Source organism: Erythrolamprus reginae, chromosome 2 (assembly GCF_031021105.1).
Source record: "Erythrolamprus reginae isolate rEryReg1 chromosome 2, rEryReg1.hap1, whole genome shotgun sequence".
Classification (NCBI taxonomy): Eukaryota; Metazoa; Chordata; class Lepidosauria; order Squamata; family Dipsadidae; genus Erythrolamprus; species Erythrolamprus reginae.
The window spans coordinates 17,005,618-17,021,577 of NC_091951.1; the positions used below are offsets into that span (position 1 = coordinate 17,005,618).

The window sequence follows — 15,960 nt, forward strand, 5'->3', positions numbered from 1 at the left end:
TTACCCGGAAATCCGGCTTTCCTGGCCGGCACAGGGCTTTCCTGCTGCTCCCCCCCCCCCTCCCGAAAACACAACAGAGGATGACAGGCAAAGCGAAGCGGGGTGGAGCTACGGGAGGCTCAAGCAGGCAGCCTCCGCGCTTTTCTTTCGGCGGAAGAGGAGAGGGGGCAGATCGGGCGGGCAGGGGGCAGTGCCTTCTATTGCCGGCGCCTCCCCGCCCTCTCCCCCCCGCGGGCTGGCAGGGGGATGGGGAGTGCGCGCCCGTAGAAAAGGGTGCGCGGGGTGTATTTTGGGGCTTACGGGGAACGGTGTTGGGCGGCATATAAATTTTACAAATAAATAAGTTTTACAAATTTATTTATTTATTTATTTATTTGACTTCTATGCTGCCCAATCCCGAAGGACTCAGGGCGGCTTACAGCAATAATAAAAATACCACATAAATAGATACAGCGCAATAAAAAAGAAGTCGGACAATATCTAAAACTAAAACATTTTCAGAAATTAAAAGTGCAATGTATGTACCATTTGACCTTTATCTCCCTTATCTAAATAATTATTGCCTTGAAGAAGACACGAGGCAATTGAGGTGCAGTTTTTATGGTGGTGCATTTAATAAGAAAACAGTTAAATTGCAGGACAATCCTTCACCTGCTCCCCCCAATGACTGCTGATATCTTTTGACCTAGTTGAATAGATCCATTCCTGGAAATATAAATGCATCTCTTTGCCTCTCTATTACAAACAGTATTTGCTACCCTGTAGGTTAAAAAAAAGGCCATTATATCTTGCTTCTCCTAAGACTTGCATTTAGAAACCAATTCTTTTCTGTATCTTTCATTTTCGTTTTGCTTTCGTCTGTTAAATTTTTGTGTGTTCTGGTATGTTTTCTAACAATTTAATAAAAATTCTGTGAATCATAAAAAAAAACCCAAACCCCTAATTTCATATCAACATCAGTGCTACACTTAAACTTATATCTTTTCCCTTATCCATATTTATATATATATACTTACATTCTTCTAGATATATCTACAGTGATACGTCTTACAAACGCCTCGTCATACAAACTTTTCGAGATACAAACCCGGAGTTTAAGATTTTTTTGCCTCTTCTTACAAACTATTTTCACCTTACAAACCCACTGCCACCACTGGGATGCCCCGCCTCCAGACTTCTGTTGCCAGCGAACCCCTCCTTTTTTGCTGCTGGGATTCCCATGAGGCTCCCCTTCAAGGGAAACCCCACCTCCGGATTTCTGTGTTTTTGTGATGCTGCAGAGGAATCCTAGCAAAAACGGGCGCTTCGCTGGCAACGGAAGTCGGGAGGTGGGGTTTCCCAGCGAGGAGAGCCTCAGTGAAATTGCAGCATCGCAAAAACACAGAGGTCCGGAGGTGGGGTTTCGAGGACTTCGGTGTTTTTACGATGCTGTGATTTCATTGAGTCTCCCTTCGCTGGGAAACCCCACCTCCAGACTTCCGTTGCCAGAAAAGCGCTCGTTTTTGCTATGCTGGGATTCCCCTGCAGCATCACAAAAACACAGAAGTCTGGAGGTGGGGTTTCCCATGGAGGGGAGCCTCAGGGGAATCCCAGCAGCGCAAAAACAGGCGCTTCGGCAGGCAAAAGGGGTGAATTTTGGGCTTGCACACATTAATCATTTTTCCATTGATTCCTATGGGAAACATTGTTTCGTCTTACAAATCTTTCCCGGAACCATTAAGTTTGTAAGACAAGGTATCACTGTACTATTATTCTAATGCTGCTTCCTTACCTCCTATTTTTGTCGCCTGGGTCTAGCACCTTTAATTTTCAATGTCCTTCCAAATTAATCGCTATAGCTTATCTTCCAGACATATTCATTGTCTCTTGTACCCCTTAATTTTAGGCCATGCCCCTCCCTTACCTCAATTTATATCTTTAGCACATTCTAAGGTGTTGTGGTTGGCTCTGGGCCAGCTCCTGCCCCAAAGACTGTGGGGGTGAAATTTTGTTACCCGTGTGAAGTTTCGCATGTTTTTTAAGAGTAGTTAGACTACGATAAAATTGTCCACACTCATTGCATTCATATGGCTTCTCCTCTGTATGGGTTTTATAATGAATCCAAAGGTATCCCTTTTGAGCAAAACATTTTCCACATTTTGCGCATTTGTATGGCTTCTCTCCTGTGTGGACCCTCTGATGCCTCGCAAGGTTGTATTTTTCGGAAAAGCACATGCCACACTCCATACATTTGAATGGCTTCTCCCCTGAATGGCTTCTCTCATGGCGCTGAAGTTTCCTTCGCTCAAGAAAACCTTTCCCACACCCCTCACATTTATACGGTTTCTCTTCCTGATGCCCGATCTGGTGTGTCCGAAGATCAGAAGAAGTTAGAAATCCTTTCTCACAGTCTGAGCATTTATAGGGTCTCATTCCAGTATGCAGCCTCTGATGTTTCAGCAGGTTTGATTTCAAGGTAAAACATTTCCCACATTCGAGGCACTTTTCGTTTTTCTCCCCTCTGTGTGTTTTCTCATGGCTCCGAAGAGACGAAATCTGGGTGAAACATTTTCCACACTCCAAGCATTTGTGAGGTTTGATTCCTACATGGATCTGCTCGTGTTGCCAAAGACCTGATTTCTGAGAAAAGCTCTTCCCACATTCCGAACACTTGTAAGGTTTCTCCCCTGTGTGAATCAACTCGTGTTTTCTGAGAGTGGTTTTTTCACGGAAAAATGTCCCGCATTCCAGGCATTGATAAGGTTTCTCCCAAGTGTGGATTTTCTCATGTGTAAAAAGATCTGATTTTTGACCAAAGGACAAGGCATATTCATCACATTCATAGGGTTTTATTCTGGAGGGGCTTCCAAGATCTTTGCAGCTTTTTCCAGAAAAGGATTTCTCATTCTCCAGAGCTTGACTGGATCCACTTCCCATATGGACCTTCCTGTGGGTCAAAAGGAGAGACCTGCAAGCAAAGGATTTGCCACACTCTGAGCATTCATGCATTTCTTTGTGGTTTTTCGAAGTGCTACTTGTGTCTGATGGGGGATCCAAGATCTTCCCAGGCTCCATCCTTTCTCTCTTGTCCTAAGTTTCTACTTCGTGATAGTTGTCTTGCAGGTAAATCTTAGGTCACAATCTTTTACCATCTGTTAGAAAAAAGAAGAAGAAAAAAGAAATGCAGAATAATATTTCCTTTTGAGAAAGGGTAGAGATTCACAATATCTGAAACCTGGGAGGAATCATGAAGGTCTACCAATCCAAACCCCTATCCAGGCCCTCTAACAAATTATCCTGTGAGTGAGCCCATCGTTAGGAAGGGAATCCAGTTTTTATAGTAGAATCATAGAGTTGGACGGGACCTCCAGGGTCATCGGGTCCAACCCCCTGTACTGGTTGTTAAGTGATTTTGTGGGTTGTTAAGGGTGGTCCAGGGAAGAAGTAGAGGGGTACTTGAAGGGGGTGGGGGGACATCCCGGAGGTCCATCGCAGGCCATGTATGAATTAGGAGTGCTGCAATGAAGTACAAAGATGAATCTACCCTCAGACACCTTATTTAGAAGTAGATATTCAATCAATCCAGGTTACAAGTACCTACTAAATCAACACATGCAGATGGATCAATAGCTGGCTGACCAACCGCACCCAACGAGTTGTCCTCAGCGGTTCCAAATTCACATGGAAGAACGTAGGCAGTGGGGTACCACAGGGTTCAGTCTTGGACCCTGTGCTCTTCAACATTTTCATCAACGACTTGGACGAGGGAATAGAAGGGCAACTAATCAAATTCACAGACGACACCAAGCTGGCGGGGGTAGCCAATACCCTAGAACAGAGGTCCCCAACCGCCGGTCCGCGGACCGGGACCGGGCCGTTGGGGTTTTCCAGCCGGTCCGCGGCGTCGGAGACCCAAAGCCCATCCTGCGTGGAGGGAGACGGAGCCAAGCGGGGCCACCCGGAGACCTTTTCCCGTCTTCTTCTCCTCGCTCGCTCCCCTCATAACCAGCAGCCCCGCTCGCGGGGGGATGCCCGTTCGTAGCTACGCCAGCCCGCCAAGCGTCGAGGGGGCTTCTGAGGCTGAAGGGAAGAGCCGGAATGCCCTTCCCGCGTTTAGATTGCTTGCCGTTGGGGGAAACGGAGGAGGCGGCGGCGGCGGTGGGGCGCGATCGCCTAGTTTCTGGAGCGAGGAGAAAAGAACCGCCGCCTCCTCCGTTTCCCCCAACGGCAAGCAATCTAAACCCGGGAAGGGCATTCCGGCGCTTCCCTTCAGCCTCAGAAGCCCCCTCGACGCTGGAGGGATGGTTATGAGGGGAGCGAGCGAGGAGAAGAAGACGTCCCACTCATCGCTCCTGAGGGAACGGGCGAGGGCGTCGGAGACCCAAAGCCCATCCTGCGTGGAGGGAGACGGAGCCAAGCGGGGCCACCCGGAGACCTTTTCCCGTCTTCTTCTCCTCGCTCGCTCCCCTCATAACCAGCAGCCCCGCTCACGGGGGGATGCCCGTTCATAGCTACGCCAGCCCGCCAAGCGTCGAGGGGGCTTCTGAGGCTGAAGGGAAGAGCCGGAATGCCCTTCCCGCGTTTAGATTGCTTGCCGTTGGGGGAAACGGAGGAGGCGGCGGCGGCGGTGGGACGCGATCGCCTAGTTTCTGGAGCGAGGAGAAAACCGCCGCCTCCTCCGTTTCCCCCAATCTAAACGCGGGAAGGGCATTCCGGCTCTTCCCTTCAGCCTCAGAAGCCCCCTCGACGCTTGGCGGGCTGGTAGCTACGAACGGGCATCCCCCCGCGAGCGGGGCTGCTGGTTATGAGGGGAGCGAGCGAGGAGAAGAAGACGGGAAAAGGTCTCCGGGTGGCCCCGCTTGGCTCCGTCTCCCTCCACGCAGGATGGGCTTTGGGTCTCCGACGCCCTCGCCCGTTCCCTCAGGAGCGATGAGTGGGACGTCTTCTTCTCCTCGCTCGCTCCCCTCATAACCATCCCTCCAGCGTCGAGGGGGCTTCTGAGGCTGAAGGGAAGCGCCGGAATGCCCTTCCCGCGTTTAGATTGCTTGCCGTTGGGGGAAACGGAGGAGGCGGCGGCGGTGGGGCGCGATCGCCAAGTTTCTGGAGCAGATAGGCTTTGAGTTTTTGGCTGGGGGGGGGGGAGAAGTAGGACCTTCCTAAGTCCCCCCCCAGTCAAAATCACAAAGCCAGGCAGCCCCCAGCCGCCAAAGGAGCCTCCTCATTCTCCCCGCCCTGTGGAGAAGTGTGGAGGGCTGCGTCACTAAGCTCCACCCCTCCATAACCCCACCCCCATATGACCAAAGCCCCCCCCCCCCCCACCGGGCCATAGAAAACTCGTCTAACTTAAAGCCGGTCCCTGGTGCTAAAAAGGTTGGGGACCTCTGCCCTAGAAGACAGGCTCAAATTACAGAAAGACCTAGACAGACTAACACAGTGGGCCCACATCAACAAAATGATGTTTAACATCGACAAGAGCAAAGTCCTTCACCTAGGCAGAAAAAACCCTGGACATACATACAACCTGGGAGAAACCCCTCTTAGCAGTAGCGACTGCAAAAGAGACCTCGGAGTCTTGGTGGACAATCAACTAAACATGAGCCAACAATGTGCAGCAGCAGCTAAAAAAGCCAACACAATCCTAAGCTGCATCAGCAGGGGAATACACTCCAAGACCAGGGAAGTCTTAATACCACTCTACTACGCCCTGGTCCGACCACACCTGGAGTACTGTATTCAGTTCTGGTCACCACACTTTAAAAGAGACATTGAAACTCTGGAGAAGGTGCAAAAAAGAGCAACCAACATGATTAAGGGATTGGAAACCAAGACTTACGAAGAGAGACTGAGGGAACTGGGCATGGATAGCCTAGAGAAAAGGAGGGCCAGAGCGGACATGATAGCCGTCTACAAGTATACGAGGGGATGTCACAAGCTAGAAATAGATCTGTACTAGTTTTCCTTCATTTTCAATTCAACAAAAAATATTTTGCATCTATAGATATAAATATTTTTTTTTTTAAAGGAATTCAGAAGGTATTAAAAACCCACCCACTCTCAACTCTGTTTTGACAGCTGCGCAGAAAGCACAAACCCTGGTGATTTTCTGTTCACCAATAAACTGATCTTCTTTTCAATCAGCCTCCAGGATCCATTTTACTTTCATCCATTTTATTTATTTCTTCTTTCTCCTGGCTTGGAACCGAACCAGATGTTTTCCTTGCAAAACCTGCAAGGGGTGGGGAAGGCAGCAATCAAACTGAAAATCAGACCGACGGCATGGAAAAAGGGAGACGATGGACCCTCTTGCCCAGACCTGGGCAAAGTGCGGCCCAGGGGCCGGATGCGGCCTGCCCGCTGTCTGTGACCGGCCTGCTGAGGTTGGAAGGGAGGAAGGAAGGAAGGAAGGAAGGAGAAATGGAGGAAGGAAGGAGAAATGGAGGGAAGAAGGAAGGAAGGAGAAATGGAGGAAGGAAGGAAGGAGAAATTATCTTTCCATGCCCTTTTGTAAAAGTCCAATAAATGCTCATTTTTTAATTGTTCATTGGTTTCATTGGCCTTTCCAAGAAATTTAAAGCAAACCCCCCACCCCACCTCTCAGGGGGAAAAAAGGAAGGAGAAGGAAGAAAAGGAATCCAAAGCTACTTTCAGGCAAAGCCTCCACTATGTTTTCTCAACTGACAATGTAGGTCAGTTGAAGAGAGGCACCTGAAAGGAATATTTTGAAAGAGAAGAACTGCCCAAAAGCAGAAATAAAAGACAGAGAAAATCAGAGAGACAGAAGCTTCTCTCCATCTGGAGAAGGGACGGAGGGAGGGAGGGAGGGAGGGAGGGAGGGAGGGAGGAAGGAAGGAAGGAGAAATGGAGGGAACAAGGAAAGAATGAAGAGGTGGCCAATTAATTTATCATTATAATATAATTATAATTATATATAATATAATAATTAATATAATTAATCTAATATAAAATTATAATTTATAATTATAATATAATTAACTCGGTTCTACACAATAATATACAGTATTGGGTAGAACTGAGTTAATTATATTAATCCGGCCTTCCAAAACCATGGCAAAATTAATTGCCCACCCCTGCTCTTGCTTGTTCTGCAAAGGCGGCCTTCCTCGCCCAATCTTTTATTTTGCAGGATCTTTTTGGGGGTGGGTGGATTCCCAGCACTCATCCTCCCTGCTCCTCTGCAGCGTCGGTTTGCCCAAATGCACAAGGCGGGGGAGGGGGGTCACCCACCAGCTGGTGTTCGCGGCCCCCCCCCGTTAATTACAGAGCCCAAGGGCCCGATCCTTCCCCCACCCTCATACACATACAACCCACCACGCACCGGAAAGGCCTGGAGACTGATCAAAGTAGATCTCAGCCTCATCTGCAAACACCGCTGACAGCGTCCCGGACAGGCAAAATTCAGAGGAGACCGGGAATGGGAGGAGCCTCTGGCGCTCGCTTCTTTCCCCCGCCTCCAAATTTCCACCCCAAATTTGCTTCCGTTCTAGAAATCCATCTCCTCTACTTAGGCTTGATGAAACAGGGGAGGGAGCTGCAATCAGGATTCGCACCAGGTCTGTCACACTCAAACGCACACACACACACCGCACAGGTGAACTAAGTCCGGACAGAAGCACCTGGTTTGCGCGACTTTGGTGTTGAATGCATCAAGTTTGTCTATAAGGCAGCGTTTCTCAACTTCGGCAGCTTTTAAGATATGTAAACTTCAACTCCCAGTGTTCCTCAGCCAGGAGAGGCATTCTGGGAGTTGAAGTTCAGCTATCTTAAGATGGCGAATGGTCTCTATGACAACCCAGGAAACGGAAATTCACAAGGCCAGTTACACCAGTAACATCAAGAATACAACAGAATAGAATAGACCAAGTGTGATTGGACACACAAGGAATTTGTGGGTCCACCCTGTTGTGAGCCGCCCTGAGTCTTCGGAGAAGGGCGGCATATAAGTCCAATTAATAAAATAAAATAAAATAAACGAATTTGTCTTGGGGCACTTGCTCTCAGTGTACATAAAAGAAAAAAAATTGTCAGGAATCATAAGGAACATTGATAAAGAGACATTATACCTCAGGTTTCTAAGCACTTCAACACTACAACAAAGAAACTGGCTCGAAAGTGTGCCCCAAAATGTGAAGGCAGGGTATGACGGGAGTTGCAGTATTAGGGCCATCCAGAAAACAGGAATGGGAAAAATTAAGAGGCATCAGTCCTAGTCTTTGGTTGACAATCAATTTCCGGTCACAATTCAAAGTGTTGGTTTTGACCTATAAAGCCCTTCATGGCATCGGACCAGAATATCTCCAGGTCCGCCTTCTGCCGCACGAATCCCAGTGACCGATTAGGTCCCACAGAGTTGGCCTTCTCCGGGTCCCGTCGACTAAACAATGTCGTCTGGCGGGTCCCAGGGGAAGAGCCTTCTCTGTGGCGGCCTCAACCCTTTGGAACCAGCTCCCCTTGGAGATTAGAATTGCCCCCACCCTCCTTGCCTTTCGTAAACTCCTTAAAATCCACCTCTGCCGTCAGGCATGGGGAAATTGAAATAACTTCCCCAGGCCTATATTGTTTATGTATGGTGTTGTGTGCATGTTTTTAAATTAAGAGGTTTTAGTTTAAATTATTCGATTTGTATTACATATTGTTTTGCCACTATTGTTGTGAGCCGCCCAGAGTCTACGGAGAGGGGCGGCATACAAATTTAATAAATAATAATAATAATAATAATAATAATAATAATAATAATAATAATATTCTGCTTGTTTTAAGTCCAACTTTGGCTTCTATTCTGTTCCATCCCATTGTTTATATATTTGTATTCTATTATTTCTCTTTTCTCTCTAATCGTCTTTGCCTATTCTATTCTATTTTCTATACTTTACATTTTGTTTTTTGCAGTCTATTCTGTTCTGTTTATATATCATAGGAACAATGATCATGGCTTACACAATTCTAGTAAGAGACCCATCATAGCATGCAAATATGTTTTCAAAGACCATTATGGCTGCTCTACCAAGTGCTAGGATGGGGCTTATTTCTTCTAAAAGGCAGAAAGAGCTCAGTACTTTGATATTATCAATGTCTGTTCTAAGGGGATTTGTCCTACCTTTTGTCATTAGTCGGTCTTTCTTATATTTAAATTTGGACATCTCTGACTTGTACATTTATTTTATATGACTGTTTGATGTCTGGAATGAATAGGCCTGACAGTTGGCAATTGAAGCAATAATTGGCATCAAAATAAGGTAAAATTAAATGCAGGTTTTAAAAACTGGCTGCATGGTTTCTCCCCAGTGTGAATTGTTTGGCTGGTCCAAATGCTGATACAGGTCATTCCGGTGTGGATCCCTCAATACCAATAGCACTTAGACTTATCTACCACTTCACAGTGCTTTACATCCCCCTCTGAGCAGTTTATTAAGTCAGCAAATTGCCTCCCGCAATCTGGGTTCTATTTTACCAATCTCAGAAGGATGGAAGGCTGAGTCAATCTTGAGCCAAGTCAGGGATTCAAACTCCTGACTATAGGAAGAGTTACCCTGCAATAACCAATGAGCCATCATGACTATGAAATGCTTGTCTGTTACCGAAACAATATACAACCATGCAATTGACAATTAACTGGTCAGAAGAGGAAAGAGAGTCAATTGTGCGCAAAAATACTAGATCCAGCTTCCCTCCTTCTGTAACTACTTTGGCTTTAGTAAAGTTTAATTTTGGCTGAACAATGGGCCAGGAATCTTTTCCTTTGCTGGATGGCTGAATTGGGAAGGTTGATATTAGCACTGAAAGGGTCTCTCTTCACTGTGGAATTTCCCCTGAGTTTTAAGATTCAATTTATAGCTGAAAGTTTTCTCACATGCAAAACATTGGATTTTCTCTCCGTTTTTATGAGAACCACTGAAGATGCCAATTGCTGCAACCTTGTCCTGGGCTGGGAATGAGACACCAGTTTATGAAGGACACAGGAGAAGAGAATTAACCATGGATCAGGGCAGGAGAGGAGATATGTTGGGTCTCATTTAATGAGGTTCATGAATCCCACTGAAATATCCCATTCAATTTATACATGTAGTCCTCAACTTAAAATTTCATTTACCATTTACAACGGCACTAAAAATGTGACATGATCATTTTTCAAACTTACAATCACTGCACCATCTCCCTTGTTGAATGATAAAAATTCAGATGCTTTGCAACCAGTTTATATTTTACCATAGTTGCAATCTCTGGGTCTTGTGATCCTGTTTTGTGACCTTCTGGCAAGCACAGCCAATGTGTAAGTCAGATTCACTTAAGAACTGTGTTATTAACTAAACAATTGCAATGGTTCACTTAACAAGAATGGGAAGAAAAGTTGCAAAACTCACTTTAAAAATGTTTCACTTAGCAATCTACATTTTGTGGCTCAATTATGGTCATAATTCAAGGACTACCTGTACTATTTCAACTGATATATCTCAATGGAAAATAAGGTAATTGTTTCTAGATTGATGGATATAGGCAAGAAAAACATTTTATGCTGTATGGTATAGGAATAGCAATAAAATATCACAGTAAAGAACAAGAATATGCTTTTAAAATCTAACTTTATAGATAGAAACATAGACATAGAAACATAGAAGACTGATGGCAGAAAAAGACCTCATAGTCCATCTAGTCTGCCCTTATACGATTTCCTGTATTTTATCTTACAATGGATATATGTTTATCCCAGGCATGTTTAAATTCAGTTACTGTGGATTTACCAACCACGTCTGCTGGAAGTTTGTTCCAAGGATCTACTATTCTTTCAGTAAAATGATATTTTCTCATGTTGCTTTTGATCTTTCCCCCAACTAACTTCAGATTGTGTCCCCTTGTTCTTGTGTTCACTTTCCTATTAAAAACACTTCCCTCCTGAACCTTATTTAACCCTTTAACATATTTAAATGTTTCGATCATGTCCCCCCTTTTCCTTCTGTCCTCCGGACTATACAGATTGAGTTCATTAAGTCTTTCCTGATACGTTTTATGCTTAAGATCTTCCACCATCCTTGTAGCCCATCTTTGGACCCTTTCAGTTTTGTCAATATCTTTTTATAGGTGAGGTCTCCAGAACTGAACACAGTATTCCAAATGTGGTCTCACCAGCGCTCTATATAAGGGGATCACAATCTCCCTCTTCCTGCTTGTTATACCTCTAGCTATGGAGCCAAGCTCCTACTTGCTTTTCCTACTGCCCAACCACACTGCTCACCCATTTTGAGACTGTCAGAAACCACTACCCCTAATTCCTTCTCTTCTGAAGTTTTTGCTAACACAGAACTGCCAATGCAATACTCAGATTGAGGATTCCTTTTCCCCAAGTGCATTATTTTACATTTGGAAACATTAAATTGCAGTTTCCATTGCTTTGACCATTTATCTAGTAAAGCTAAATCATTTACCATATCACAGACCCCTCCAGGAATATCAATCCTATTGCACACTTTAGAGTCATCGGCAAATAGGCAAACCTTCCCTACCAAACCTTCCCCTATGTCACTCACAAACATATTAAAAAGAATAGGACCCAGAACAGACCCTTGTGGCACACCGCTTGTAACCTGACTCTGCTCAGAATACTCGCCATTAACAATAACTCTCTGATGTCTACGCTTCAGCCAGCTTGAAATCCACTGAACTATCCAGGGATTAAGTCCAATCTTCACTAATTTATCTATCAGCTCTTTATGTGGAACCGTATCAAAAGCTTTGCTGAAGTCCAGATTGGCAATATCCACAGCACCATCTTGATCCAATACCTTTGTGACATAGTCAAAGAAATCAATGAGATTAGTCTGACATGATTTGCCTTCAGTAAAGCCATGCTGATTTGGGTCCAATAAGTTATTGTTTTATAGGTGCTGATTTATCCTCTTTTTGAGTAGAGTCTCCATCCTTTTAAATATAACTGATGTCAAGCTAACTGGCCTGTAGTGACCAGCTTCTTCTCTACTGCCCTTCTTGTGGATAGGCACAACACTGGCCATTCTCCAATCCTCAGGAACATCTCCTGTTAACAGGGATTGGTTAAACAAATCAGTCAGGGGGGTAGCAAAGACATATCTGAGTTCTTTAAGAACTCTGGGGTGGATGCCATCTGGACCCATTGCCTTATTTATCTTTAATCGTTCAAGTTCTTCTAAGACAGATAGAACTGTAGATAGAACTGTACATATGGTAACCTTAACTGCATATATTGTAACCTGACATTAAGTGAATGTTGGGTTATACGCAAAAATAGATAGTCCCCCTTTCCATTTAGCTTCAATTCCCCTCATAAAAATTAGGTTCTTCTTGAAAATTGTGTTTAAATTTAATGTTATGTGACTACGGCTTCTTTATTTTAGTTTCTAATCTAAGGGAAGATGAATGAGCAAATGTTATCCCATACTCTGGATATTTGAAATTTTGATCCCTGTGTGAAGTTTTGCATGTTTTTTAAGGGTCGTTAGACTACGATAAAATTGTCTGCACTCATTGCATTGAAAGGGCTTCTCCCCTGTGTGGGTTTTATAATGTACGGAAAGGTATCCTTTTTGAGCAAAACATTTTCCACATTCTCCGCATTTGTATGGCTTCTCCCCTGTGTGGACCCTCTGATGCCTCGCAAGGTTGTATTTATCAGAAAAGCACATCTCACACTCCCCACATTTGAATGGCTTCTCCCCTGTATGGGTTCTCTCATGACTCTCCAGCTTCCTTCGTTCAAGAAAACCTTTCCCACACTCCCCACATTTATACGGTTTCTCATCCTGGTGCCCGATCTGGTGTTTCCGAAGATCAGAAGAAGTTAGGAATCGTTTCTCACATTCTGAGCATTCATAGGGTCTCATCCCAGTGTGAAGTCTCTGATGTTGCAGCAGGTTTGATTTCAAGATGAAACATTTTCCGCATTCGAGGCACTTTTCGTTTTTCTCCCCTCTGTGTGTTTTCTCATGACTCCGAAGAGATGAAATCTGGGTGAAACATTTTCCACACTCCAAGCATTTGTGAGGTTTGATTCCTGCATGAATCTGCTCATGGACAAAGAGATTTATCTTCTGGGAAAAGCTCTTCCCACAGTGTCCACAGCTGTAAGGTTTCTCCCCCGTGTGAGTCCTCTGGTGCTTTATGAGTGTGGCTTTTTCACGGAAAAATGTCCCACATTCCAGACATTGATAAGGTTTCTCTCCAGTGTGGATTTTCTGATGTGTAAGAAGGTATGACGATCGACCAAAGCATAAATCACATTCATCACATTTATAGGGTTTGGATGTTGAAGGGCTCCTGAGATCTTTGGAGTTTTCCCCAGAGAAAGATTTTTCACATTCCAAACCTTGACTAGATCCACTTCCCACATGGACCTTCCTGTGAGTCAAAAGGAGGGACCTGCGAGCAAAGGATTTCCCACACTCTGAACATTCATGTCTTTCTTTGTGGTTTTTGGAAGTGATTGTTGTGTCTGATGGGGGATCCAAGAGTTTCCCAGGCTCCATCCTTCCTTGCAGCTGCTGCCTTAGGCTGAATTTCTATTTTCTGGTTGGAGTTGTCTTGCAGGCAAATCTTTGGTCACAATCTTTTACCCTCTGTTAGAAAGAAGAAGAAAAAAGAAATGCAGAATATTATTTCCTTTTGGGAAAGGTAGGGATTCACAATACCTGAAACTTGAGAGAGACCAGGAAGGTCACTCAATCTAACCTCTTGGCCAGCACATCAGTATACCAGGGGTGTCAAACTCAAGGCCCACAGGTGCTTAGACCAGGCCTAGAGTTCAGCCCATCTGCATGTTCCATACACTTTCTAAGCAATATGGGCCAAAGCATCTCTAAGCTTACTTGTGTCACATTTTCTTTTCTTGGTGGGTGGGTGGGTGGGTGGTGGGAAGGGAGGGGGAGGGAGGGAGGGAGGGAGGAAGGATAGAAAGTTAACACCCACCCCTCTCCTAGAAGAATGAAATATTTTGAGAAATATTAAAAAGGCTGAATATATTTCCCTGGATGAGAAATGGAGAAACATGTTCATGAAAAGCAGCCCCCAACTTTCGTAATAGCCCACAGCCCTCTAATCCTAAGCAAAAATTCCTTGCAGCAAGGTCTGAACAAAGGCAAGATTAGCCCTCAAACATAGTAGGAATTGCCCAACACCCTTTCAGAATACAAGCTCCTTTATTACAGGGTGCGTTCCAAAAGTAATGCAATTATTTTTTTTAAAAAGTAATTTATTGAACAGATTTGCACAAACACTTAAAATTCTTCAAAGTATTTCCTTGGGCTTCTACACATTTTTTCTAGCGACTCTGCCATGACCGGTACGTGCCCTGGAAGGCGTCTTCGGGGACCTCTCGCAAGGTCTTCGTCACGGCTGATTGAATCTCTTCTATGGATGAAAAACGGGTTCCTTTTAGGGCTGTCTTAATCCGAGGGAACAAAAAGAAGTCTGCTGGGGCAACGTCAGGGGCAGCATTGGCATCTGGTGTTTGGCCAGGAACTCGCAGACTCGTAGCGCGTTGTGGCAAGGCGCGTTGTCGTGATTGAGTTGCCAGGTACGGGAGATGTGTTTTCTCGTCCTGATGACCCTTTTTCGCAGTCTTTCCAGCACATCCACATAGTAGGCAGCGTTAACTGTCTGTCCTTGAGGAACAAACTCCTTATAGACCACTCCTTTACTGTGGAAAAAGACAGTGAGCATTGTTTTCACTTTTGATTTGCTCATTCTTGCATTTTTGGCCTTGGGGGACTGGTCGGTATACCACTCAGAGCTTTGGCGTTTTGTTTCTGGGTCGTATTCAAAAACCCAGGATTCATCACCAGTGATGACATTGTCCAAATAATCAGGTTCAATTTCTATATGTTGCAAAAGTTCACTTGAAATTTCCATTCCATTTTTTTCGTGACATGGTCGGCGCGCAGAGGTTTATAATAACTGACGTCCTGCTGCTTCCAAAGCTTGGAGAGCACTGAGACCAGTTTTGCGGCAAAGCTTAGCGTCCCCCCACCTACTCCAAGTGCTTTGGTCAATAGTAGCTGAGCGGGAAATTCAATTGCATTACTTTTGGAACGTACCCTGTATGTCATCTCATTTGCATCACACCCTCCAAACTTCAACCAAACCTGGATGCATAGACAACCTACAGACCCAACTGACCCCTACAACACCCAATACAACACCCAATAGAATACAGTGATCCCTCTATTATCACGAGGGTTCCGTTCCAAGACCCCTCGCGATAATCGATTTTTCGGGATGTAGGGTTGCGGAAGTAAAAACACCATCTGCGCATGCGCGCCCTTTTTTTTCTATGGCCGCGCATGCGTAGATGATGGAGTTTGCGTTCCCCGCCGCCCACGCAAAGGGGAAACACCATTCGGCTCCTCGCTGCTGCTGCGCTACCGAGCAGATCAGCTGCTGGGCGGCCGAAGGAACCTTCCCTGGGTCTTCCCCCTCTTGCTGGCGGGCGGGCGAGCGGCGGGCATCAGCGAGGAGCCGGGGTTTCCCCTTTGCGTGGGCGGCCGGGAAGACCCAGGTTGGGGGTTCGGGGGGGTGCTGGGAAGCCCCCTAGGCCGGCTGCGACCTTTTAAAACAGCCGCGCCGCTTCCCAGCTGAGTCCTGAAGCCAAACGTGGAAGTTCGCTTTTGGCGTTTGGCTTCAGGACTCAGCTTGGAAGCGGTGCGGCTGTTTTAAAGGGTTGCAGCTGGCCTGGGGGGCTTCCCAGCACCCCCCCGAATCCAGGTTGGGGGTTTGGGGGGTGCTGGGAAGCCCCCCAGGCCGGCTGCGACCTTTTAAAACAGCCGCGCCGCTGCCCAGCTGAGTCCTGAAGCCAAACGCGGAAGTGGGGGTTTTTTTAATTAAATTTTTTTTTTAATCGCAATATAGCGTTTCGCAAAGATCGAGATCGCGAAACTCGAGGGATCACTGTATATGTTCTTGCACAGAAACAGGAATTTCAAGTGCAAAGGCCAAGAGAAA

The 15,960-nt window shown here is 45.7% G+C and overlaps 1 protein-coding gene across 1 annotated transcript; it reads right to left on the minus strand.

The window, feature by feature from the left end:
• Positions 1–1,613: 1,613 nt before the first annotated feature.
• LOC139159794 (zinc finger protein 845-like) lies at positions 1,614–14,681 on the minus strand. Its single transcript, XM_070737186.1, has 3 exons — positions 14,236–14,681; positions 12,434–13,580; positions 1,614–2,837 (listed from the first exon to the last, which is right to left on the minus strand). The coding sequence occupies exons 2-3, from the start codon at positions 13,488–13,490 to the stop codon at positions 1,918–1,920; spliced, it is 1,977 nt and encodes a 658-aa protein (XP_070593287.1). The 5' UTR covers positions 13,491–13,580; positions 14,236–14,681; the 3' UTR covers positions 1,614–1,917.
• Positions 14,682–15,960: the final 1,279 nt, after the last annotated feature.

Excerpts from the sequence above, each read along its gene's own strand:
- LOC139159794 (XM_070737186.1), bottom strand. The coding sequence starts at position 13,490 with ATGGAGCCTGGGAAACTCTTGGATCCCCCATCAGACACAACAATCACT. Across the intron at positions 2,838-12,433 it reads AAAACATGCAAAACTTCACA|CCAGAATAAAACCCTATGAA; the intron begins CAGGGATCAAAA and ends TTGGAAGCCCCT.